At 38.9% G+C, this 23,725-nt stretch overlaps 3 protein-coding genes across 9 annotated transcripts in view; all 3 read left to right on the top strand.

Moving 5' to 3' along the window:
* The window catches only part of nf1b (neurofibromin 1b), a 57,058-nt gene extending 48,075 nt beyond the window's left edge, over window positions 1-8,983 (top strand). For both annotated transcript variants that reach the window (XM_079598875.1, XM_079598874.1), the window contains 17 exons: window positions 726-1,005; window positions 1,093-1,307; window positions 1,663-1,724; window positions 1,855-1,996; window positions 2,220-2,321; window positions 2,412-2,552; window positions 2,892-3,018; window positions 3,105-3,236; window positions 3,352-3,484; window positions 3,587-3,744; window positions 3,871-3,993; window positions 4,067-4,185; window positions 4,413-4,513; window positions 4,602-4,744; window positions 5,048-5,094; window positions 5,206-5,422; window positions 6,320-8,983. In XM_079598875.1, coding sequence (XP_079455001.1) covers window positions 726-1,005; window positions 1,093-1,307; window positions 1,663-1,724; window positions 1,855-1,996; window positions 2,220-2,321; window positions 2,412-2,552; window positions 2,892-3,018; window positions 3,105-3,236; window positions 3,352-3,484; window positions 3,587-3,744; window positions 3,871-3,993; window positions 4,067-4,185; window positions 4,413-4,513; window positions 4,602-4,744; window positions 5,048-5,094; window positions 5,206-5,422; window positions 6,320-6,462 — 2,385 coding nt within the window. In that variant the 3' untranslated portion in view covers window positions 6,463-8,983. The remainder of the gene's footprint in view (window positions 1-725; window positions 1,006-1,092; window positions 1,308-1,662; window positions 1,725-1,854; window positions 1,997-2,219; window positions 2,322-2,411; window positions 2,553-2,891; window positions 3,019-3,104; window positions 3,237-3,351; window positions 3,485-3,586; window positions 3,745-3,870; window positions 3,994-4,066; window positions 4,186-4,412; window positions 4,514-4,601; window positions 4,745-5,047; window positions 5,095-5,205; window positions 5,423-6,319) is intronic.
* Window positions 8,984-9,818: 835 nt separating this feature from the next.
* Window positions 9,819-17,245, top strand: akap1a (A kinase (PRKA) anchor protein 1a). Of its 3 annotated transcripts, none has more exons than XM_079598876.1 (12): window positions 9,819-10,105; window positions 11,312-11,518; window positions 12,284-13,089; window positions 13,576-13,682; window positions 13,956-14,082; window positions 14,160-14,266; window positions 14,527-14,704; window positions 15,440-15,595; window positions 15,677-15,739; window positions 15,903-15,976; window positions 16,375-16,434; window positions 16,516-17,245. In XM_079598876.1, the coding sequence occupies exons 2-12, from the start codon at window positions 11,331-11,333 to the stop codon at window positions 16,576-16,578; spliced, it is 1,929 nt and encodes a 642-aa protein (XP_079455002.1). In that variant the 5' UTR covers window positions 9,819-10,105; window positions 11,312-11,330; the 3' UTR covers window positions 16,579-17,245. The 3 variants fall into 3 exon arrangements, with proteins under 3 accessions (XP_079455002.1, XP_079455003.1, XP_079455004.1); XM_079598877.1 differs by having other exon boundaries at window positions 10,048-10,105; window positions 11,250-11,518; window positions 16,516-17,159; XM_079598878.1 differs by having other exon boundaries at window positions 10,103-10,327; window positions 16,516-17,159.
* A 3,146-nt stretch (window positions 17,246-20,391) lies between these two features.
* msi2a (musashi RNA-binding protein 2a) overlaps window positions 20,392-23,725 on the top strand; it is a 152,561-nt gene continuing 149,227 nt past the window's right edge. For all 4 annotated transcript variants that reach the window (XM_079598883.1, XM_079598881.1, XM_079598882.1 and 1 more), the window contains exons 1-4: window positions 20,392-20,702; window positions 20,956-20,996; window positions 21,289-21,370; window positions 22,412-22,496. In XM_079598883.1, the coding sequence (XP_079455009.1) occupies window positions 20,641-20,702; window positions 20,956-20,996; window positions 21,289-21,370; window positions 22,412-22,496 (270 nt within the window). In that variant the 5' untranslated portion in view covers window positions 20,392-20,640. The remainder of the gene's footprint in view (window positions 20,703-20,955; window positions 20,997-21,288; window positions 21,371-22,411; window positions 22,497-23,725) is intronic.

Here is a 23,725-nt window from a genome sequence, read left to right as displayed (position 1 = left end):
AGGCCAAAGACCATATTTTGAGCGTGTTTCTGAACATGTAAAACTGTAACACAAAACATGTTAAATGTGATGCTGTAACTAGAGCTGTAATTCTATGAGCACAGTGTGACTCACAGATGTGGTTTGGTTGGTTTCTTCCGTTCTTGTTCTTGCTCTCTTTAACCACCCCAGGTCTGCCTGTCTCTTTCTCTCTCTTTGTTATGATAGATAGTTAATGGTGATCAGGTCATAGACTTGAGGTTGGTTCATTGAGCTCAGCTGGGTTCTGTGAACCACGCATACACAAGAATATTTATTTTAAACAACTTCCTAATTCTCAAGCAGAACAATTTACAGGAAACAGGAAATACTGTATGTTTTTTTTCTTAATTTATTTTTTTCAGTGCTCCTGTATAGATTGAGCTGTCCGTTGTCATTTAGTATTATTTATATATTCTATTAGAGTATTTATAAATCGTTTGAATTGGCTTTAATATCTATATTTTCCATTTTTATTTCAATTTTAGTGTAAGTTTTAGTCATTGTATATGCTTTTGTCATTTTTATCAGTTGTATCATGTTTCTATTTTACTTCATTTCAGTTTTTCAGTGTCAAATTTTTTTTTGACCTTTTTGTTAATTTACTGAAACCTATTTTTAAGAGTTTTAGTTTACGGTAACAACAGTTCTCTCATCTAAATTTAACATGGGCTTTATGAGGGTTATATTTTCGCACTTATTCACAGGTGATTATTCGGATGTGTAAAATCATCGATAAGACGTGTCTATCACCCACTCCAACGTTGGAGCAGCACCTGATGTGGGATGACATCGCCATCCTGGCCAGGTACATGCTCATGCTGTCCTTCAACAACTCTCTGGATGTAGCCGCCCACCTGCCCTACCTCTTCCATGTCGTGACCCTGCTGGTGGCCACGGGGCCTCTGTCGCTGCGGGCATCCACGCATGGCCTGGTTATCAACATCATCCACTCCCTCTGCACATGCTCCCAGCTGTGCTTCAGCGGTAAGAGGATGTCTATGTCCTAGAGAGATGTCTTCATGCATCAGTGAGTTATTGATTACTGAAGTGTCTTGGTTTTCTGCTGCGCAGAGGAGACCAAGCAGGTGTTGCGTCTAAGTCTGACAGAGTTCTCCCTGCCAAAGTTCTACCTGCTGTTCGGCATCAGCAAGGTCAAATCGGCTGCGGTCATTGCCTTTCGTTCCAGCTACAGGGATCGTTCATTCTCTCCAGGCTCCTATGAGAGAGAGACCTTTGCTCTGTCATCCCTGGAGACGGTTACCGAGGCATTGCTGGAGATCATGGAGGTACGTTACACCTCGTAACCCGAGATGGAAAGACTTTCAAACTTCATATAGCTGTACATTTACCAGCTAAAAAGAAACCTCATTGGTACAGAATCCTTCTCAATGTAGCTTTTTATTTAATATCATATTTTTGTTGCTTTGCACAGCATTTTGTATTTAGCGTGGACACTTGTTGCAATGTTCTTTCAACAAAGTGCTAGCAGGTCTGTTAGAAGTTACATGTTCACTGTAAGACCCTGTAAGATCAAATGTTATGCATCAGCCTGTTTCATTTCTCTATTTATTTCCATGTTTGCTATAAAGCATCACGTACTGGTTAAAAGTGTTTAACTGGGTTTTTCCCTTTGTGTTTTAGGCATGTATGAGGGACATTCCAGCATGTAAATGGCTGGACCAGTGGACCGATCTGGCACAGAAGTATGCAAACTGTGCTCTTTACAGCTGAATTATGAAATAATTTAATAATAAACTAAAGTTGAAGTTCACTGTTAAGCGTTCAAGGCAGATTCATGATGCACGTGTGTGTGTGTGTGTGTTTAATGTGCAGGTTTGCTTTTCAATATAATCCATCCTTGCAGCCGCGGGCTCTTGTGGTATTTGGCTGCATCAGTAAACGGGTCACACACACCCAAATGAAACAAATCATACGGATCCTGAGCAAGGCCAGCCCTCTCCTCAGCATCGACCGGGTCAGAACCTGTCTAAACTGTGTCTTACTTTAAAGCACAAACATGGGCTAGCCATGAAAAGGAGTCAAGTTTCAATCCATAAGCTGCATTGTGTACTGTTTTTGCTCTGCTCTGGAAAGTATTAGATGTTCCTGTGCTAATCATCTCAGTTGATAATGTTGCCATCTAGCTTTGCACTGATGTTTTCAGTCATTTAAGAAGAACTGTTGTTGTTTTTCCTCAGGGTTTGGAGAGCTGCCTGAAGAGTCCTGATAACTGTAATAGCCAGGTGCTGATCGAAGCTACTGTCATTGCCCTCACTAAACTACAGCCTCTACTCAACAAGGTGTTAAATGACAGCATTCTTCTCAAATGTGTGTGTGAGTGAGAGAGAGAGAGTGTGTATGACTTGTTTAACTGTGTGGGTGTCGTCCAGGACTCACCGATGCACAGAGCACTCTTCTGGGTGGCTGTGGCTGTGCTGCAGTTGGATGAGGTGAATCTGTACTCTGCCGGAACCGCTCTGCTGGAACAGAACCTACACACACTCGATAGTCTGCGAGTCTTCAACGACAAGGTTTTAATATAACACTCTCGCATGTCGAATTGCAGCACATATACAAACACGCGTAGGCTGACAGTATATCGGAAACCACCTATTATTAGCCACCTTCGATGGCAGAATAAATGAATCATACACTAGCAAATAGGGTAGCTCTAACGTTTGCTTTTGGGTACTTGAAAATAAAGATTGGTGGAAAGTTGACATTTTGTAGTTTACATTGTAGCATACATCTAAAAACAATCTCATACAGTATTTAGCTGATTTGTGATTAAAACAAGCAAAAAATTAAATAGATTTTAACTTTAAATGAACTATTGAAAGCAAAAAGGATTTGTCCTGTCTATCTCTCAGAGTCCCGAGGAGGTGTTTATGGAGATTCGTCAGCCTTTGGAATGGCACTGCAAACAGATGGACCATTTTGTTGGTCTCAACTTCAACTCCAACTTTAATTTTGCTTTGGTTGGGCACCTGTTGAAAGGTAAATAAATGGGTTTTATGCAAAAAATATTCAAACATTTTGTGTTTTGGTTGGGAAACTATCACATTTCTGTTCTGTTTTTGCAGGGTTCCGGCACCCCTCCCCCACCACCGTGGCACGGACCATCCGTATCCTGCACATGCTGTTGGCCTTAGTAGGAAAGCACCTGAACTGTGATAAGTTTGAGGTGAACACACAAAGCGTGGCATATCTGGCAGGTAAGGAAACCACCGCTATCTCCCCTTTCCTACGGTCTTCTCTGGGGTATGTCTTCACGTTGGTTGTTTAGGATTCAGTATAGTGAGTACATTTTGTGTATGCGCACTTGTATAGCTCTCCTCCCAGTGTCAGAAGAAGTGCGTAGCCGCTGCAGCCTGAAACACAGGAAGTTGCTACTCTCTGATGTTACCATGGAGAATGTTTCCATGGATTCGTACTCTGGACACCATGAGGACCCCACCTGCAGGTACCACCTAGACAGAAGATCAGGGTGACTTCACACCATCACTTTTTGTTAAATGCTAACTTTTTGCATCCCAGTTCATAAATCATGAACTTTATCACCCAGATTGCTGCGGGAAAGCCAGCTGTGGACATCCCCAAAGGTCTCAGAGCGGTACTTGATGGCCCAGTACCCCATAGTGGGGCAGGTCAGCCCACGAACACGCAAATCCATGAGCCTGGACATGGGGCAACCCTCCCAGGTTAACTCCAAGAAGCTTCTGGGTAATTTATTATGAAAACAGTGTTGTGTGTGTGTGTATATATATAAATAAATATATATAAACCTTAATGCTTTTAACTTTTAGATTAGTATTTATGGTTTTAATGTTCTTAAAATGTTTCCCTTAGGCACCAGAAAAAGCTTTGACCACCTTATATCAGACAGCAAAGCACCGAAGAGGCCTGAAATGGAGTCGGGCATCACAACGCCGCCCAAGATGAGGAGAGTGGCTGAAAATGAATATGAAATTGGTGAGGGTCACAAAGACATGAAATGATTCTCAATGTTTGGATCCATTTATAACTTTTTGTTTCCTGTTGAAAGAAACGCCAAGAATCTCCCATCACCACCTGCGGAAGGTCTCTGTGTCTGAGTCCAATGTCCTGCTTAATGAGGAAGTTCTCACAGATCCAAAAATCCAGGCGCTGCTTTTGACTGTGCTGGTAATCTTTCTTTCTTGGAATAAATAAGAAAGATATTTTTCAGTTCCTCATTGACAGATCAATTTGCATTTAGAATGTATAATTTTAATTTAGTCATTTTCTGTTCCTCCTGAAGTTGTTGCGTGCCACTTCCTGCCCCCCCACCCCCACCCCCACCCAAACATCCACCCAAACATCCATTCATCCTCTGAATTTTGACTCATCTGTATTCTTAAATGATTTTTCAGGCCACTCAGGTGAAAAACACATCAGATGAATTTGAGCAGAGGGTCCTGTATGAGTTTCTAGCTGAGGCCAGTGTTGTCTTCCCAAAGGTCTTTCCTGTTGTGTAAGTCCAAATGTACCTGCTCTTCAGTACACATGACATTGAATGATTAAATGAGACTCTCATTGTTGTGTTTTGCTTTTTATTTCAGTCACAACCTCCTGGATTCAAAGATTAATACTTTGTTGTCACTGTGTCAGGACCCAAATCTTCTGAACCCAGTCCATGGAATTGTGCAGAGTGTAGTTTATCATGAAGAGTCGCCACCTCAATACCAAACATCCTACCTGCAAAGTAAAGCAGCTCACATCTCTCTCTCTATATATGCACACGTCCAAACCAATGCAGGATCAGTGGATGTGAGAGTCTGAACTGTGAATGCAAGAGTCTGATGAGTGAGTGGATGTAAAAGCTTGATCGGTGAATGCTAGAGTCTGATGAGAGAATGTGAGAGTCTGAACTGTACATGTCAGAGTCTGATGGGCAGACGAGGGACTCTGATCTATTAAAATCATTCTGTAATCAATGAGTGAATGGGTACTCAGAATGTAGTGAGTGAGTTCTCAGATTCTATATAATTTTTACTTACCTCCACAGCTTTTGGGTTTAATGGACTCTGGAGGTTTGCTGGTCCTTTCTCTAAGGTGAGTGACACTGAATTTGTTCTCAAAATGCAAGAGAAAAACATTGACCATAATCTGTTATTATGCATATATATATATATATAAACTTGAGTTGCTCTCTGTTTTCCTCAGCAAACTCAGTTCCCAGATTATGCGGAGCTGATTGTCAAGTTTCTGGATGGATTGATTGACACCTATTTGCCCGGCATCGATGAGGAAACGAGCGAGGAGGGTCTGCGAACACCCACCTCTCCATACCCTCCACCTGCCCAGAGCCAGCTCAGCATCACTGCCAACCTCAACCTCTCGAATTCAATGACCTCACTGGCCACCTCCCAGCATGCACCAGGTATGTACTGAAGTACTTGAGACTATTTATTTGAAGGTGTCTCTCACTCATACTGTCCTGCTGTCAGTCTCGTTGTCACAACTGCGAGATTGTCAGCAACTGTTGTTCACAGATTTTTAACGCAGATAAAAGCATGATGATGTCACTTCCACTTTGACTGCATGCCGTCTATAGAAAAAAAGCTGTTCGAGCAGTGTGAAGTCTGCATGACACTTCCTGCGTCATTTTAACTGCACTCTGCTCAATACTTTGTAGTTTATATTTAAACTCGTACTTTGCACATTAACCCTATACAGTGTTGTAACCAGGTGCAATGTAATACGTTACACCTACACTGGAAACACACTATTGTTTTGACTTTTGATAAACTGACCTTCCCAGTGTCAGTTGTGGTTGGTTTGGAAGAGATGAACCTACAGAGACAAACATTTAAAAGCAATGTTTTAATTATGAAACTCATTTATGACATCTTGTCTTCCTTTTATACGTTTACAGTTATGGTTCAAAGTGTTCAATTGTTTTAAGTTGTTTCCTGTCGGGCTGACACACTTCTGTTTTTTGGTGGGTTAGTATGGTCATGCCAATCTTTTGTTCTAGTTTGTGATGCACATGTGGTGTATGTATGCTCTAAATGTAATGTCTGTCCCATATTAGATAGTACACACTCCCAATGTGTGTAGCAACAGCTTTGTCACCTTTAGTGTGCTTTTTGTATCATCTGAGCATGATAAATCGAATGGTATATCTGGTTGGTCTGTATGGTCAATTTAACTTTTACACTTCATTAATATGACCTCAGGAAAAGAAGCCTTTGAATGACTGTTCAAATATAGGCTATATATTGTCATGTGTTTGTAGCTTTGTTTAATCATGCATGTATGTTTTTGTTTCGAGCAGGAATTGATAAAGAGAAGGTGGACCTGTCCCCTACCACGGGTCTGGCATCCAGCGGACGCACACGCCACGGCTCGGCCAGCCAGGTCCAGAAACAACGCAGCACCGGCAGTTTTAAAAGACCTAGCATCAAAAAGATTGTATGAGAACTGCAGCACAGCAGGGTTTAGCCCCTGCTGGACCTCTGACACACATTACGCTGCATTTTATGCGGTTTCTCTTCACTCCTGTTAAACCCAGCGTTTACGGTCATTTTTAGGTTCTTCTAAAACTGTTCAGCCGTGTTTGCCAGGATCAAAATCAACTGAACGCCTCTGTTTAAACCAGTCACTGTTTGACACATGGTGGGAGGAAGTTTGCTTTGTTTGTGTGTAATAGAACATTAACTTCTTTTTTTTCTTTTTTTGATTGAATCACAGACATTGCCTGAAGGTGGCCTGAAGTATATTATGTTTAAAAGCACTAATTTCCTTCTTAAATGTAATAGATGAAAGTATTAAATAAGTGCCATTCCTTTGTTCAGTTGTATTTGATCTTATTTACTTACTGTTTACTTTTTTGTGGTCGTTTCTTTTAGGGCAGGAATGCTTTTTCTTCCTGGAGAGTCAGCACTAATGCTGAAACATTTGCGAGCTCTCCCCTAAAACAAAAATGTACAATCGTTCATGTAGTATTTCAAGAATTTACCCTTTGTACCCTTTTGGACTTTATAGTACAAGAAAAACATACATAGAGGAGAAACTTTAAGGGCCAATCCCAATTCTACCCCTTACCCCTTCACTTACCCCTTCCCCTCTGTTTTGCTCGTGCACGTGGAGGGGTAGGGCTGTCTCGATTCTCTTTTGGTTGGAGGGGAAGGGCTAGGGGGAAGGGCCAGATAGCCCTTCAAACGAAGATTTTTCGGGACCACACTTCAAACGAAGGGGTATGAGAAGTGTCACTGCATACACCGGCTACAGACGCAAAATGGCTGCCCAAGCAAAAAATTAGACCATAAATGTAAGAATTGTTGACTTTAATAAGTATTTTAACGACAAATAATGATTTGCTTTATGTTACATTCAATCTTGTGTTCATATTTACGGTCAGTTCCTTCAAAGAAACGTTTGTAAAAAAAATCTCTTCTCCCCCGAACAAAGCACACAAGCTATTAGTACGTTCAAGTCATCTCGTAAAGATCGTATTTATGAGCTGAACGCACATGAACGCCACACAATGTGATATTTCACACAGTTTCACACAGTAAATAAATAAATAGGTCAAAATAGGACAAACATAGGTCTGTACCTCCAACGTGTTAATACAACACCACAGAAAACAAGTCCTGTGCATCTTGGAAGTTTGTGATAAACATCGGCGCATCTCCTGTGACGTAGGCGACGACGTATAATGACGTGTAACGGTGTAGTAGTGGTGTCCCATTTCTTAGGGGAATATTTTCACCCCTACGCCTTGCCACTCTGTTTCAAGGGTCAAGGGGAAGGGGAAGGCGAAGGGTTAGGGGTAGACGAAGGGGAAAGGGGTAGAATTGGGATTGGGCCTAAGTTGCCGATCCATCCAAACTGTGATCTCTCAGTGTGGACTGCCTTTCCAAAACCCCACTTACGTTGCCAAATTAATTTGTGTGAATTTCTGAATTCTGATTGGCCTGATCTATCTGAAATCGTATTCCCACTCAATCAACGACAACTCTTGTGGTGGTGATAATCTGTCAGTTTTGGATGAATGGGGAAGGTTTGATCAAATCTAATTACAGTTTTACAGGAAAAATAACAATCATCTGAAAAAGCATTCAGATAAAAAGAACCGAGAGGGATAACCAAGATCTAATTGGGTTACACTATGTTATGGCAACTTAAACAGAGAGATTTTAGAAAATGCTGTTTTAGGGACAATTCTCAATCTCTTTTCAAAGTTTACTTTCTCCTTATTTCTTAACGTTTTCTCTCTTTTGGTCGGTGAACTGTTAACATTCTGGGTTCCGCAAGACTGTACCGTCCAGTGCAACAGATTTTCTTTACTGATCGTGTAAATGTTGTGCCATGTGTGCTGATGTTTTATTTTGATTTAGATCCAAGCTTGAAATCTAACTTTTATCCCTACCCCATATACAATGGTGCCATTTTGACTCTTGGACATGTTGAAATGTGTGTATTGGGGACAGTTTTATTTTTCTGTTCTTCTAATCTTAAATTGCTTTCACATTGGTACGTCTTAATGTCAGAAAGGTCAAGTGACGAATGGGTTTAGTAATGGCAGACAGATGTTTCAAACACTACGTTTTTTTTGGCACTTGAGGTTATGCAACATTTTACATAATTGTTCTCCTTTAGTTTCCTTTTTTTATGCTGAGAGCCTCACCTCTGTAAATATTTTTTTGTGTAAAAATAGAAAAAGTATATTTACTACACTGTAAATACAAGTGACTATGACATTGTATTATTTTGCTTTTTGTAAAGCAGTTAATTACTGAATATGTACAACATAAAATATGAATTGTTGTCTATCAATCATGTTCACTGCATTATGTCAATTAACATGGAGGAAATATTGAGGGTTGCACTGAAGATAGAAATCTTTGTGTCCTGGACCCTCTTTATAATACATTATTGTTATCATCTGATTTCATATTCACAGATGTAACACTAATAAAGTCCATTTCTGTCCATCATTGTGTATGTTTTATGGCTTGATAAAAAGCTCCCTGCTTATATCCAGATCACATCTGAAGACTATACTGACGATTCCTGAATTGTTAAAGTGAATGTGTAGTATGTGGAGCTATACATTATTTATATTCACATTAAAATGTGTGGGGAAAAAAAAATATATATATATACTAAAATAATTTGCATACTTGTAATTTCTAGAAATGTTAAAAAATAAATGGCCAGGGTATTTTTTATATTTAGTAAAGAAGATAAATAATCTGTGTGCAGACAAAAGGCACCTCAGTGTGACCGCTTATACACATTCATATGGATACATTTACAGTACATGGCGTAAACTTTTCCTTCTGTTTACATATAAAATCATGTTAACGATACAGCCTTATCAATCTCACGAGATCGCATGACAAGTAGTGATGGGAAATCCGGTTCTTTTCCGCGATAAAAAAACGGTTCAACAGTTCTCTTACGTCCTCACGCAATGACGTCAATTCGATTATCCCCGCGGATAAAAATACTTTCAGATCTTTCTCTTTTTTTTTATTGCATTTTCAAAACATTACAGAATTCAATATCAAGTTCTTGACATTTAACTCATTTTCACATTTGGTAAGAACAACAATAATTTGAAACAACAAGAGTTTAAATAAAATAAACAAAAAAAAAAGGAACTTAAAAATAAAGGGCATCATATTAAATTAATTTTGCAGAGATACAGATCTATGGGCTTTTCGATTTTTTTTTTAACTTTACAGATTCTAAATAATAATAAATAAAGAAATAAATATACATTCAGACAAGGCATTTGTAATCATAACGTCAGTTAAATCGTCATAATAATTTTGGTTTCTTAAAATTACGCTTTACACAAAAGGCCGCACTTTCTCAATCACTTGGCCAATTAAAACTGTTCAGCGTTTTAATTGTAGTGTAAATGTTTTTGTTTTGTTTTTATAATTATGCACTAACTATTGTGAATGTTATGTTATGTTAATGAAATGCGTAGTTTTTAGTAAAAAAAAATGTTTGTTGGATAAATTCATTCATTAATCTGTCAGGAACACACGTGCGCTCCCGTGACGTCATACACATACATACACCAGCGCTGCTGAGCTTCACGGTGAGGAGAAATACATCAAACACCGGCTTCTTTTATTATATAATGTGTAATATGTGGAATGAAGGTTCTTCTCGAGTTTATTCGCTTCTTCTTGATTTTATTCGCTTGTGATTTAAAAGCATCAATTGGTTTTTAACATGCTCATGCTAAAACAAAAGACAACAACACAAAACCGATTTAGATCCCCTAAAGTTGAAATTCCAGCTTGATTGAAACGCCAATGTAACTGCGTTTACCTAAAAGTTTTCTTAATTCATGTTCGCTCTGAATTTGATAGCTGTGTGTGTGTGTGTGTGTGTGTGTGTGTGTGTGTGTGTGTGTGTGTGTGTGTGGCCTTGTAAACCCTACATTACGGGGAAGAAAATGTCCAAGCAGAGGGCAATATCTGAAATCCTTGTCCTTGTGGAGACATTTTTTGTCCCCATGAGGAAAACAGCTAATAAATCATACTATTTATGTTTATTTTTATATATATATATATATATATATATATATATATATATACATGTTTTTTTGTTTTGTTTTTAATGTACGAAAAAAAAGAAAGTTTTCTGTGATGGGTAGGTTTAGGGGTAGGGTTGGAATATACAGTTTGTATAGGATAAAAATCATTATGTCTGTGGAAAGTCCCCATAAAACATGAAAACAATATGTGAGGAATTGTCAACACATTCATATTTTTTCAACACATAAGCTATTTGTTTTTGCTTCTATGGCTGATGTCACAGATAGAGCATAAAAAGTTTGTAATATCTCCTTATATATAATATAAGGTTAAAATAATATCTCTTATTAACATGTTCACTTTCAAAATGAAATCTTAAAAAAATTGTAATTGGTCTTTCTTGCATTTTTTATTTTTTTTTGCTATTTGGGTTGTGATTGCTGTTGATGGTTTTCTTTTTTGGCACCTTTACACTGCAAACGCATTGTAATGTTATATATTGATATTTATATACAAACAGAAAATAAGATGTGTGGTGAATGTCATGGTGACTGACAGCTGTATTTAAGAGGGCCGCATGTGTTAGTGTTGCTGGGATATTCGAGCTGATAATGAGATTGCTCTGGTTCAGTCTTCTATTGGAGAAGTGTTGGTATCAAGACTCACTCCCCCTCTGAGCTCAGACGTCTCTCCTTACAGACTAGTGCCACCCAAGACTAGGGATGGTTATTAGATGTAGCTGACCTCTCTCTCTCACTCAGTGGGATCAGTGGAAAGAGGATGCTGCTGTCGTTTAGGCCGCTGGCCTCCGTCTCTGTGCTGACTCTGCTAGGCTGGTGCTGGTATAGCTTTAGGAGGAGGAGGAGGAGGACGACAGCTCCTCTCTGGACTGAAGAGGAGGTGTGTTTTTCGGACAGAAGCAAATCTGTTCACTCCTCCCCTGCTGACTCCAGTATTTTGGGTGAAAGGTCAGTAGCAGAGCATTCATGACTTGAGTCCTGTTTTTTTGAAAGTTGTATACTTGATTAGCCACAGTTTTAAGTGATAATATCTTCTAATATTAATTATTCTCTACAAATATGTGTTATTTGAGCTTTAAATCAAACTCCAGGGACCCTCAAGAGGTCACAACAAGTGGTGCAATGTCTGCAAATGTTGAGATTATTATTATTATTATTTACAAAATATATTTTTAGGGAATGTTCCCCTAAGATATTAATGAAACATATTTAACAAAACATTTTTTAATACCTTTCCCAAATTTAATAATAATAATTTCATTTTGCTTTCTGAAGACTGATATTAATTATGATTATTTCAATGTATTTGTCCAATTTCAGTTTATTTTAGCATTCACATTATTCCAAAACAGCTACATGTTTAGCATAGAAAATGATAATCTCAAATATGCTGTCAACTTAATAAAATAAAAAAATTCTTCATATTATATTCACAAAATGATTCTTCATTTTGTTCATATAGCTGCCTTTTTATTGTGGGAAGGGGTTATATTTGTGGGTCTTTTACAGCAAAATAGTTCAAAACCTCTGGTCTAAATCATCCTTTTAGCAGTGTGACTAATATTTCCATTGTTGAAGAATGGAAAATCTTGGTTTATGCCAAGTTATCCTGAAATGTATTTTGACCTGTCACCTTCAGAGAATGGACAGATTTGCTTTTTCCAGAGTGAAGACAGACACTGGACTGGAATGTTTATTTTTCTTCTCTTACAGTGACCTGAAAATGGACCACAGCATCTCAGGATCCTCTGAAATCAGCAAATTCACAGATTCTTCACCAGTTCTGGACATGTGCAACACCTCTCCCCTAACAGGCCTCACCAAGGGAGTTCGACCCGAGCCAGAAGGAGAAGTATCTGTTCGTTTCCCTGAAACTCTCCAAACTGGGCAAGAAAAGGACAACATTGCTGGTGAAGGTCATCCAGACTGCAGAGAAGTTATTGAAGATGACTCTGGGCTTGAGTCTGATCTGATTTGTCTCTCTTCAAACTGCCTTTCCAACGACTCTCACTCTTCAGCGGGGAAACAGCCAGGTTCTGTCCACTTTGACAGTCATGATAGCAGCATCCTGTCTGATTTCTCCACTGATAGAGGCTTGAACCCAGAGAACTTGGAAAAGATCAGTTCTGTTCTGGTCCAAGAGATAGAAGCAGTGGCAGAGGACTGGAAAAACCAGGAACCCATTGATCCACATGAGCTTGCGGGTGTTTCAAGACCTCTGGAGGCTGAATTTCAGTCTGCTGCTCAAAAACCATTTCAGCAGGAAAGCATCAGCGGTGACGTATCTCTTCAGGACGCCGTCTCATTCAGGGAGAAACTACTCAGCCATTTAGGAGCTTCTGTTGGAGATGATTCTGGATGTGGTTCTTGCTTCTCAGAGGATGCATCTGGTGCAGATCTGTCTGAGGAGGGCAGAGGCTTTTCCATGACCCCCACAGAAGCGGACATAGTCAGCATTGAGGACAAAATGATTCCCAGCATCCACGGAGTGGCAGAGGAAGAAGAGGAGGCCTGGAGAGGTACGTGAGACATTTACTTTCAAACTCATGAAATTCTGCACCTGTTTGATCATTGTGAAATGAATGAACTTAGGCAGCAAAAACAGTTTTCAATATAGTAATAAATATCTCTTGAGCAGCAAATCAGCATGATTTCTGAAGGATCATGTGACACTGAAGACTAGAATAATGATGCAAAATAAAAATCAGCTTTGCCATCACAGGAATAAATTATTTTTTAATATATACTGAAACAATGTTTCACAATAGTACTGTTTTTACTGTCTTTTTTTTATCAAATGAATGCAGCCTTTGTAAACATAAGATAGGCTACTTACTTTTAAAAATCTTATTGATTCCGAACTTTTGACCAACTTTTTGATATATTTATTTGCTTGTTACAGCTATCTGAAAAAAAGATACATATATTTAAGTCAGACAGATGCTTCAATCACAAAGCAGTAAAAATATCTCAGTGTGTTACATTCGTATGGATCTTGTCTCCAGGTTCTGGTGATATAGGTTTAAGCTGCACTAGTGCCGATTCTCAGGTGAGCAGCTTGGCTCCACCTCCGGCCCAGCCCATCGTTCTTTGGGACATAGAGGTGCCAGCGGTGAGCCCCACACACAGACACACACACATACTGATACTGATGGAACATTAGCCCATTTTTTACATTTGTGTATGAACGTGTTCGGAGATGCGCCACAGCAGAGAAAAGATACGTGATCTTGAAGTACTAGACTCAAGTTACAGGACATATGAAGGCCTTTATACTGTGTGTGTTTGTCCATTGAGGATTGTATTACTGATATAAGGAGAGTGACAGGAAGACTTGTTTTCTGTATGAGGAAGAATTGTCCTGGATTTGAAACTGTCATTGCAGCACCTGGTTGGTCGATTGATCGGGAAGCAGGGGAAATTCGTGAACTTCCTCAAGCAGAGCTCTGGAGCAAAGATCTACGTCTCCACCCTGCCGTTCACTCAGGAGATTCAGATCTGCCACATCCATGGTGAGTTTTCCCATGATGATGGCTACCTAATCAATGCTAAAGCCTAGCGCTGAATTCATGTGCTTGTGTTCGTCCAGGCTCACAGCAGCAGGTGGATGATGCTCTCTCACTCATCAGGAAGAAGTTTAAAGATCTGGATCTGAGTAATTGTATCCCTCTGCCCTGCCTGCCTATCACATCCTGGGTGAGGACTCTTAAAATCTTGAGCATCATAAAAAGTTCTTATGATTAATTTGCTATATTTCAAGTTTTGTGTAAGGCTCAGTTTTGTATATTCCAAATTCTGTGTGCAGAACAGATTGAAATTTAAGTGGAAAATATGTGCCTTAAGACACATCACATCAAGTTTGATGCCAGCAACAATATCCTGACTATATTTCAACTATGTGTTTTAAAGGGGTAAATCTTAATGTATGCCTTGTGTGTGTTCTGTTGTCTCTGTAGCTGCTGCTGCCTCAGGATGTGTTTGTGGAGGTGATCGTGTCGCAGATGGAGGCGGGTCTTCACCTGTTCGTTCAGCAGAACAAGCATCCATCTTATCAGGCTCTTCCCACCCTCATTCAGCACATGCAGCTCTGCTACTCTCAGCCGGGATGTCCCAGCCTGCCCACCCCTGTCGAAGGTATATATACTCCTACTTAAACACACAGATCTCCATGTTGAGGGTAAGGCCCGGTTTCACAGACAGGGCTCAGATTAAGCCAGGATTAGGCCTTAGTTCCATTAGGGTATTTATGTAGCTTTTAAAAATTTGCTTTAGAGAAAAAACATAAGACATAACAATGGTGTATGTACAGTATGTATACACACACACACACACACACACGTGTGTTTCACTATATCAGTGAGGGCAGTGTATAGACTTCCATTGATTTTATATCAGGTTAATGATATTTTCTATCGCCTAACCTAACCCTTACCCTTAAACACAACCCTCACAGAAACATGTGCAAAACACTAGATTTAAATAAAAACATGTTTTGCCCAACTTTTTGACTAGTGAGGACCAGTAAAATGTCCTCACTAGATGGTGGTCATATCTCACTATATAAGGACATTTATATACGAGGACATTTGGACATTACATGTATAGCCAAACCTGCACGTAACACACACACACACACACACACACACACACACACACACACACACACACACACACACACACACACACACACACACACACAGACGGCATCGCTGATAGTAAATGTGCTGTATGTAATGAATTTTTGCTCAAACTGTGGCAAGATGAATTATAATTAGGGGTTATGAAGGCCAATCATCTCCCAAAATAATTAGAATTGCTTGTTGTCATCTAGTCGAGGAAGTCGGTCTATTTTCTGTCTTTCTCTGTTAGTGGGGGTGGTCTGTGCCGCTCCAGTAACAGGAAGTGGCTGGCAGAGAGCCCAGGTCATCCAGTACTGCATTGAGTCTGGCATGGCTCATATCAGATATGTAGATAATGGAGGTTATGACACCGTGAACAGCGCCACCCTCAGGCAGATCAGGTCAGGTGGCTCAAGTTTGGTTTGATCCTTTGTCTGTGATTGTTGATCTGAATCTGATATTTGAAGATTTTGCTTTCACAGGTCAGACTTTGTGACATTACCGTTCCAGGCAGCAGAGGTTCTGTTAGACAATATCATGCCTTTGCCAGGTAAAACATAAGCCTGTTACTTTCTGTGATGTGCTGCTGCTCATGGATATGTATTATACCTGTATATTATTATTCGTATGTACATTTTGTAAACTGTTAAATGAATCAGATCATAAATACTGAATTATGATAAAAATGAAAATCTATTTATTTGCTTTGATAGGAGAGGATGAGTTTTCCCTGGAGGCCAGAGCAGCACTGGAGGATTTAACTGCAAATATGGCCTTAATCATCAAGGTTTTAACAAACAAACAAACAAACAAACACATTTTTTTCTGTCAGTTATTCCTGTATATTCTGTATATAGATTATTTCCACTGTATTGTATAATTTCACTTGGCAGCAGATTCTCAAACTTCTTTGTCAGCTTGAACCCGTTTGAGATAAATATTTACTTGAAATACCCCCTGAAATTTAGTATTTTAGTAATTTAACAACATATTCGCATCTTCATGGTCAATTGATGGTCACATGACATAGAGGTTAACAAATAAAATATTTCAAATTGAATTTCTTTTCATCAAGTCGCATTTGACAGTTTGAGAAACTGCACTAGGCGATGAAAAAGGGTTCAGAGGAACTTTTTTTTGTGTGGAAGAATTCTGAACGTGACAGATGTTGTTGTCTATGGTCAGGTGACAGGCAGTCAGGACGGCCTTCCTCTGGTGCATATGTGGAAACAGATGGGAGATGAGGTGTGTATGGCTAATGTTTCTTTACTAGATCCTTACATTTCAGCTTTAACTTGTGTGTTTGTGTGCTCTGTGTGTCTGCAGGTGGTTCTGCTGAACAGATTACTGGCTGAACAAGGGTTTTGCACCTGGTTTGAGACACAGTGATGTCGCAGCTTTTCGCTTATCCTCGCCTGAACTCCCTTTCGCGCAGTATATTGATTTCCACTTTTTTTTCTTTCTTTTTTTGTATGGTGATTTTGTTGGTTTTTTGAAACATTCTCTTTAAATGGTTAATATTATGCTATTTGTTGTTATTTAAAGAATAATTGAATTAAGTTATTTTCCCAGAATGCACTGCAGAGTAAATGTGATATGGTAAACCAGCTGCTTATGTGAACAGTTGCTAATATTGCACTGTTTTCTAAGATTGTCTCTTGAATGCTGATGGTTTGAAAGATTGTGTTGTGCTCAGGTATTTTGATAATGAAGTATACTGATTTTATTTTGTAGTAATTTACAAATATTTGTTATTTTCTTGGTCTTGGTCTTTGTATTTTGTTTTCTTTCTGTAAGATAAGGGTAGGGGAAGTGTGGGGCTCTTTGACTGTAAAGCCTTAAATAACTAACTGCGGCAGTGAAGAGCATCATGAAACCCTGCTGAAATGAACTTGTACGGTTCACTGCTCTGTACTCTCACACTGACGCTGCCAAACATCTCACTGAGTAAAAGGTCTGTGGGTATCACAAACATGCTGTGCTTTTTTACTCTTCCTTGTGCTGATGCTGACTTTGCCTTACATTTAAATCAATATAGCTTAAAAGTTTACAAACCACTCTAGAATCTGATTTTATTTTTTTATTTTTTTTAGTTCTGCCCTGAAGAACCTGCATAACAGATTTTGTGAGATAAGGTTAACTTTGTATTTGCTGCTTGAGTATTTCAGCGTCACCTCAGAGTTGCTGGGGAAAGCAGGATATTCGGCTCCATATCAACTTTTAATGCATGGTTTAGTTCCCATTTTTAATAACAATTGAGGCTCTTTAATCTTTTTGTAAGTAAGTAATTCATTTCCAGTCCAGAGCAATAATCTCTGTTGTTTTAAACCAGGGGTTTCCAAACTCGGTCGTGGAGGGTTTAGCTCCAACTTGCCTCAGCACACCTGCCTGGAAGTTTCTGGTATGCCTAGTAACACATTGGCTGCGTCCGAAATCGCATACTCCCTTGAGTAGGTACTTATTTTTAATAATTACTTCATGACTGCTAAAAAAGTATATTCTATATAGTATGAATATAATCTGGACATACTACATTCGCCATGTTGTCATTATCATGTGACATACCAGCTTCAGTTATGTTGCTTCATCGCCATTCATAAATCCTCTCCCATGGCCTCATGGGATTGTAAAATGTTGAATGCACTTCAAATTCTCACTGGAAGAAATAGGTCATCCAGGTACTTTTTGCCTACTCTTTTCTGAGTACCGGTACTGTGAATTCAGACATACTTCTTTTTTCAAATACTGTTTTTCACGTACTATATATAGGTTTTCGGATGCAGACCTTGATGAGCTGGTTCAGGTTTGTTTAATGGGGTTGGAGCTGAACTGACAGTGGCCCTCCTGGAGCTGGGTTGGACACCCATTTTAAACCATGTCTGATTACTTCAAAATATTGTAAAATCTCCCTAATAGTTAAAAGGAGTTTAAGAAATCCATACTCTGGCCGTTTTAGAACAATCTACGTGCACCTGCTACTTCTGCCCAACAGATGTCACTCAGTGTAAAGCTTTGAATGGCTGGTTATGAGTAGGTGGTCGGGATAGTGTTTATTTTTAAAAGCGATATTATAAATTGATAATATTTTTCTAACAAATATTGTGGGGGAAAATATAACTGTATATTTACATATTTTTATATATACTGCATAGGTATGCAGGTTAATCACTAATGACTACTAGTGTGGTAAATACATTATGCAGCAGAAAAATGTGTTTGTGGGTGTATATATTATATTGTGTGTGTCTGTGTGTGTATTTATTTACCATTTATATCCTTGGTTCTAAAAATGAACACTATCCCGCCTATCCCTGTGGTGCTCAACAGAGAAACGGATCTAGCTGACTTGAATAAATGTCACATGGCTGTGCAGCCATGTGAAAGATCCCACAGCAAAGCACTTTGTAGAGAAAAGGTGACTTCTATTGCAATAATTTGCATGAAATATCATGGGAAAGTGTGCTGAAATGGGCTGAATATTTAAAGTGAGTGGTGACATTCTTCAATAAACATGCAGAAAAGCCCCTGTGTTTGGCCCTGCTCTCATATCTGCCTGCCGCAGGGGGTCTGATTGGTTTGCTCTGAGGAATCTGAATGCCACAGCTGATACTGTTACATGTATCATATTCTCCGGTCTTAACTTTGAGATTTCTATTTCTCTAAGCAGAAAATTCTCTCATTTCCCAGAGTGCCCTGATGAATGCATATTATCCTAAAGAGGCGCAGTGATCTGTTAGGCAGCTAACAGATGCACAGCATTAAAAAATGAGACTTTCAGTAAGTAGAAGATCCACTCATTAATCAAACACAGATGCCGCTGTGACTGTGGGTCTCCCTCACAGATTGGACTTGTATAACTTGATGCAGTTCCTTTTCCTTGATACAGAAAAATACTCTTGACTCCAAATATATATATATAAAAAAAAACTCTATTCAATGTCACCTTTACCAGCAGAAGTCATTGTAATATCAAATATCAGAGTTTGAACATTAATTTATGTCTGCTCTTCGGGACTGGTATTGAGAAAGTTTATTAGAACATAAGCAGCATGATCTATGAATGACATGTTGTGTTTAAGTGAGTTAAGAAATGATTGTCTGGTTCAAGAGTTCTTATTTGGCCACAGTGGGAGAAGCAATGCTCTTGTTTTCCACAGTAATCTGGTTCTGTGAAACTAGAGCTGCAGTCATTTGATAAACGTCCTATTTGAGCATTTCCATATCAATGAAGTCAGCAGATGTCACACTAACACTGATCTATCCATTCTGCATGCTCACTCAGCAAAGTGAAGCGGAGAAAGGCTCAGAAATACATTGCCTGAATGCGTGGGGGTGTCAGAACCCTCCAGGAAAATTAACATACATACCAAATTATGTCTTAGGGTTATGTTTAGGGATAAACAATGTTATCAGCTCAGTATGAAAACAAAATAACTGGAAAAGTCCCCACCATAGAATAACAGACATGCACATACATACCGTATTTTATACAATAAGCTGCCGTGTTATTGATATACTATTACTTTTGTTAACATCTAAAATTATTATTATTATTATTTTTTTAGTTTTCATTAAAAAAATTATTTTGTGGTCTTATTGTCATTTTTATTAGTTTACGTTTTTTAAATGTCTATATAGTTTTTTATATTAGGTTTTAGTTTATTTAAACTAAATGAAAAGGAGACATGCCACCTTGGTAACTAGCTGAAATGAAATAAAGGCAAGTCTTTTTTTATTTAATTTAACTTTAGTTCATTATTATTTTATTTAAAATAGCCTAATGAAAATGTTTTTTTTTTAATGGTTTTATTTTTTAGTTAAAAAATAACCAAGATCAGTACTGAAAGGTGCCAACAGAATGAAAGGACTTTTAAGAGAAAAAATTGAATTCCAAAATAAATATGATCATTTATAAATCGTATTTATCTCTGTGCACTATGTACATTCACGTATTAATTTTGTGGGGATTTAAGACATTGCCACTAATAAAAAGTTGTCAAACTAAAATGACAAACATGACATAATATGCTAGTGCCACCAAGAAAATACTAGATTTTAGTTAAATTTTGTGAACTATATTGCTTCATTTTAGTTTTAAATACTCGTTTACTGTTTGAGAAAGCCTCTTGGTTGTATTTATTCAGAAGGTGGCGCAAATGTAAACTTTATAGGGTTTAAAGAGCCTACTGAAGAACTGAATGCTCTCTCGTGGTTCCTGTCAAACGCTGCTAACCAACAGGGGGCGTGGTTTCCATAGATAGGTAGGCGCATATCCACACCGGATTGGTTGGCTGATGCTCTCAGTCACGCCCCCTCCTGAGAGGGGTGGGAGCGCGCGCTGATCCCACGTGTGACGCTAGCGCTCCCGGTTCGGTAATAATCCTTGAGCTGGGGCTGCAGTGCCCGTGTGTGTGTGTATGCGTGTGTTTGGAGTTGGTTGGGCTTTGAGCTATGGAAGCAGACGCGAGTCAAGTCACCTCTGGAAGCCCGAGTGATTCGCTACACGACCCGGGGTAAGAAGACAGGACAAGTGCGCGCGCGCCCTTGTGTGTGTTTGGAGTTTGATTCTGTTTTCAGCGCGAGCGAGCGCATGTCCTTCCTCGCGCAGTTCTGCTGATGTTTTTTTTGATTGACAGGTCATATTTAAGGCTAATTTCAGCCGGTATACAGCTCAAGCTGTTCGTAGCTCGCTCTTTATGAGGTATTTACAAGGAAAATGGCCGTTTTGACATCTGGAGTCACTTATACCATTTTTTCTCCTTACAGTAAAATGTTTATCGGTGGCCTCAGCTGGCAAACCTCACCAGGTAAGGATAATTTATTCTGTTTTTGGAGTTGTTTTGCGTCATATTTATCCATCGCACGCTTTGGAAGCTGTTTGTGTGTATGTGTGTCACTGCGCACAAGGTTATTGTGATTGTCAGTCATCTGACACTAAAGCGAGCGACGCGACAAAACTTAAACGCTCTCATTATAATCAACGAAGTGTGAAGCGCGCGACCTTCGTTGATTATAACGGCAGCGTGCAAGCTTAATCGCGTCGCTCACTTAAAGTGTAGACACGTTGTAACCCTCTTGTGTCCTTGTGTTTGTGTTCAGACAGCCTTAGAGACTATTTCAGTAAATTCGGGGAGATCAGAGAATGTATGGTGATGCGCGACCCCACCACCAAACGCTCCAGGTAAACACACGTGCTTCATTTTCTCTGTTTTTCGTTGTCTCTATTCTGCTTGTCTTATGATGCTTAGGGTAGATCAAGAAGAACAGGACAGAAAGCTGATTCATAATGCAGTTTGACATTTGAGTTAGGACTGTGCTGCTAGAAAAGTGATTCCCTATTTTCTAAGTACATTTGCAAATATGTGACAGAGCCAGGCAATGCACATTGTATGTGTATATCAGTCTTTTCTTCATAATTCTGCAGCGGGGAATTCATGAGATCCCTATATTGGAGAAGTGACCCTAATAAAGCCACAAGCCCATTTTTGTTATATTTTGAAATACAAAAATTCAAAGCATTAGAGAAATTGTTTCTTAGCCAATGCAAAATCTTCTGATTTTCTTTTAGTTTGGAGCAAATTGAGTGTTCAGTTATTCAGGATTTGTTGCTTCTATCTGATACAGCAGAAGTAGCATAAAAACTTTGCTGTTCTGAGACAATTTTTTATACAATCTGGTGATGAAAGTGGCTCAGTATTGAACATTTTAAAATTAGGAGATTAATAACTCAAGTGCAACCTGTCCTGTTATTATTAATTTTCTTCATATTTTTAAAGCAATATTCTGTAGTTGAAAAGATCTGTATTTGAATATGTAGCACTGGAGTGGTGGTTTCAAAATGAGATGTAGCAGAACAACTGAAATGAATTAAAAGTGTTTGTAACCATATTAAATAAAAAACAAATGCCCTGACTCTGTGTAATTCATTAATATAAATTGCATTTTTGTCAAGCTGAGCTTAGGATATACTATATGCGATGCATTATTCAAGGGCATAGGAACAATAGAAAAAGTGTAGCAGTGACATCAAGGCATTGAATAGTTATAATTATCTCACAACAAGTGGAAATTTCTAAATGTGTCATAATGATTGCAACACCCCGGCCTTCACTGAGCGTATCAACAAATATACAAGAGCGCTTTGTCTGCTGTCATAATTTTTCTGCCTCTCCTGTGAAATTATCTCCTGACCTTCACTGTGTTTTGTGTTTTTGTTCCACAGAGGGTTTGGCTTCATCACGTTTGCAGATGTTTCCAGTGTAGATAAAGTCTTAGCTCAACCACACCACGAATTAGACTCCAAGACGGTATGTATCACTTCGTAACGTTTGGTTTCTGTAACTGAGAATGGAGAGTGTGCATTGAAACAGATGTCATTCAGATGAAGTTTTTCCCACAGAGTTTTTCATTTCCTTTCCCGTCTCTGTTTATTTCCTGCTGCTTTATTACATTTAACATTTTTTTTTTTTAGCTTGAGTGGCTGAGAATTTTACTTACTTGCATAACAGTGCTTAACAATAGAAAAGGCCTAGGGCCAGTGTGAAAGAGACCATTTCGGTCGCATCTGCTTCTGAAAATTACTGCGTGCGACTGGGTAAAAATGTATAGGAGCACTTGTGCGCCTGACCCGTTCAGGCCACTTTCTACGGGGGTGCAAGAGGGTGCACCTCAGAACCCACGTACTACTCAAAACGCACAAGTTTTTGTCCAGTGCTAAGTTCTACACGCTCACGAATCCTGTCATTATAACAAAGAAATTGTAGAGACAATGTAAATAAGAGGGTCATTGAGCAGTGTAGACAACTTCATTGATTATACCAGAAGTTTGTGAATGACTGCGCGCTTTCTAGGCTATACATAATCCATTCAGAATTTGAATAAAAGTTTAATTTTTATATTTATAATATACGATATGGTTAAGCAATATCACATGAGCAAGACTGCGGTTTTCCCCAAATATCAGCACGATTGGAAATGTGCTGTTGATTTTATACAACGGTTTAATAAACAATCATTTTAATATTAAGTGACTTGGGCACAATATTGTCTGATTTTGCTCTTTCAACAAAGTCACTGCTGAGCTTGCGCATGTTTTGTTGATTAATGGATCTGTCTTTGTGAACGAATCGGGCGAGTCAATGATTCAATGACCTATTCATAAAGGCCGTCGCTGCATCCGAAATCAAATAGTTTCCTACTATACATTATGCAAAAAACTACACTAAAAGAGTAGTATGCTTGAAAGCAGAGTATTCGAAGAACAGAAGGTAAAGTCCCCAGACGGCCTATTTCTTCGGGCGAGATTCTGAAGTGTACATTCGATGGACACTTTACTATCCCAGGAGGACATGGTAGAGAATTTATGAATGGCAGTGAAGCGACGCTATGTCACATGACAGTAACAATATGGCGGATGTAGTAAGTCTACATTTAATTCATACTACCCACATTCATACTATAAACAACATACTTTTTTTTTTTAATGGTCGCAAAGTAAATTCAAATGTAGTACCTACTCAAGACAGTATGCATTTTC

The sequence above is a fragment of the Phoxinus phoxinus genome (assembly GCF_949152265.1).
Source record: "Phoxinus phoxinus genome assembly, chromosome: 23".
NCBI classification, from domain to species: Eukaryota; Metazoa; Chordata; class Actinopteri; order Cypriniformes; family Leuciscidae; genus Phoxinus; species Phoxinus phoxinus.
The sequence above is the reverse complement of the archived record's forward strand: the minus strand, read 5'-3'. Positions and strand labels throughout refer to the sequence as shown.

What these genes read in the sequence shown, in the direction of transcription:
- akap1a (XM_079598876.1), top strand. Translation starts at nt 11,331, where the DNA reads ATGCTGCTGTCGTTTAGGCCGCTGGCCTCCGTCTCTGTGCTGACTCTG. An exon ending in TCCAGTATTTTGGGTGAAAG is followed by an intron (nt 11,519 to 12,283) that starts GTCAGTAGCAGA and finishes CTTCTCTTACAG; the next exon opens with TGACCTGAAAATGGACCACA. An exon ending in CCTCAGGCAGATCAGGTCAG is followed by an intron (nt 15,596 to 15,676) that starts GTGGCTCAAGTT and finishes TTCACAGGTCAG; the next exon opens with ACTTTGTGACATTACCGTTC.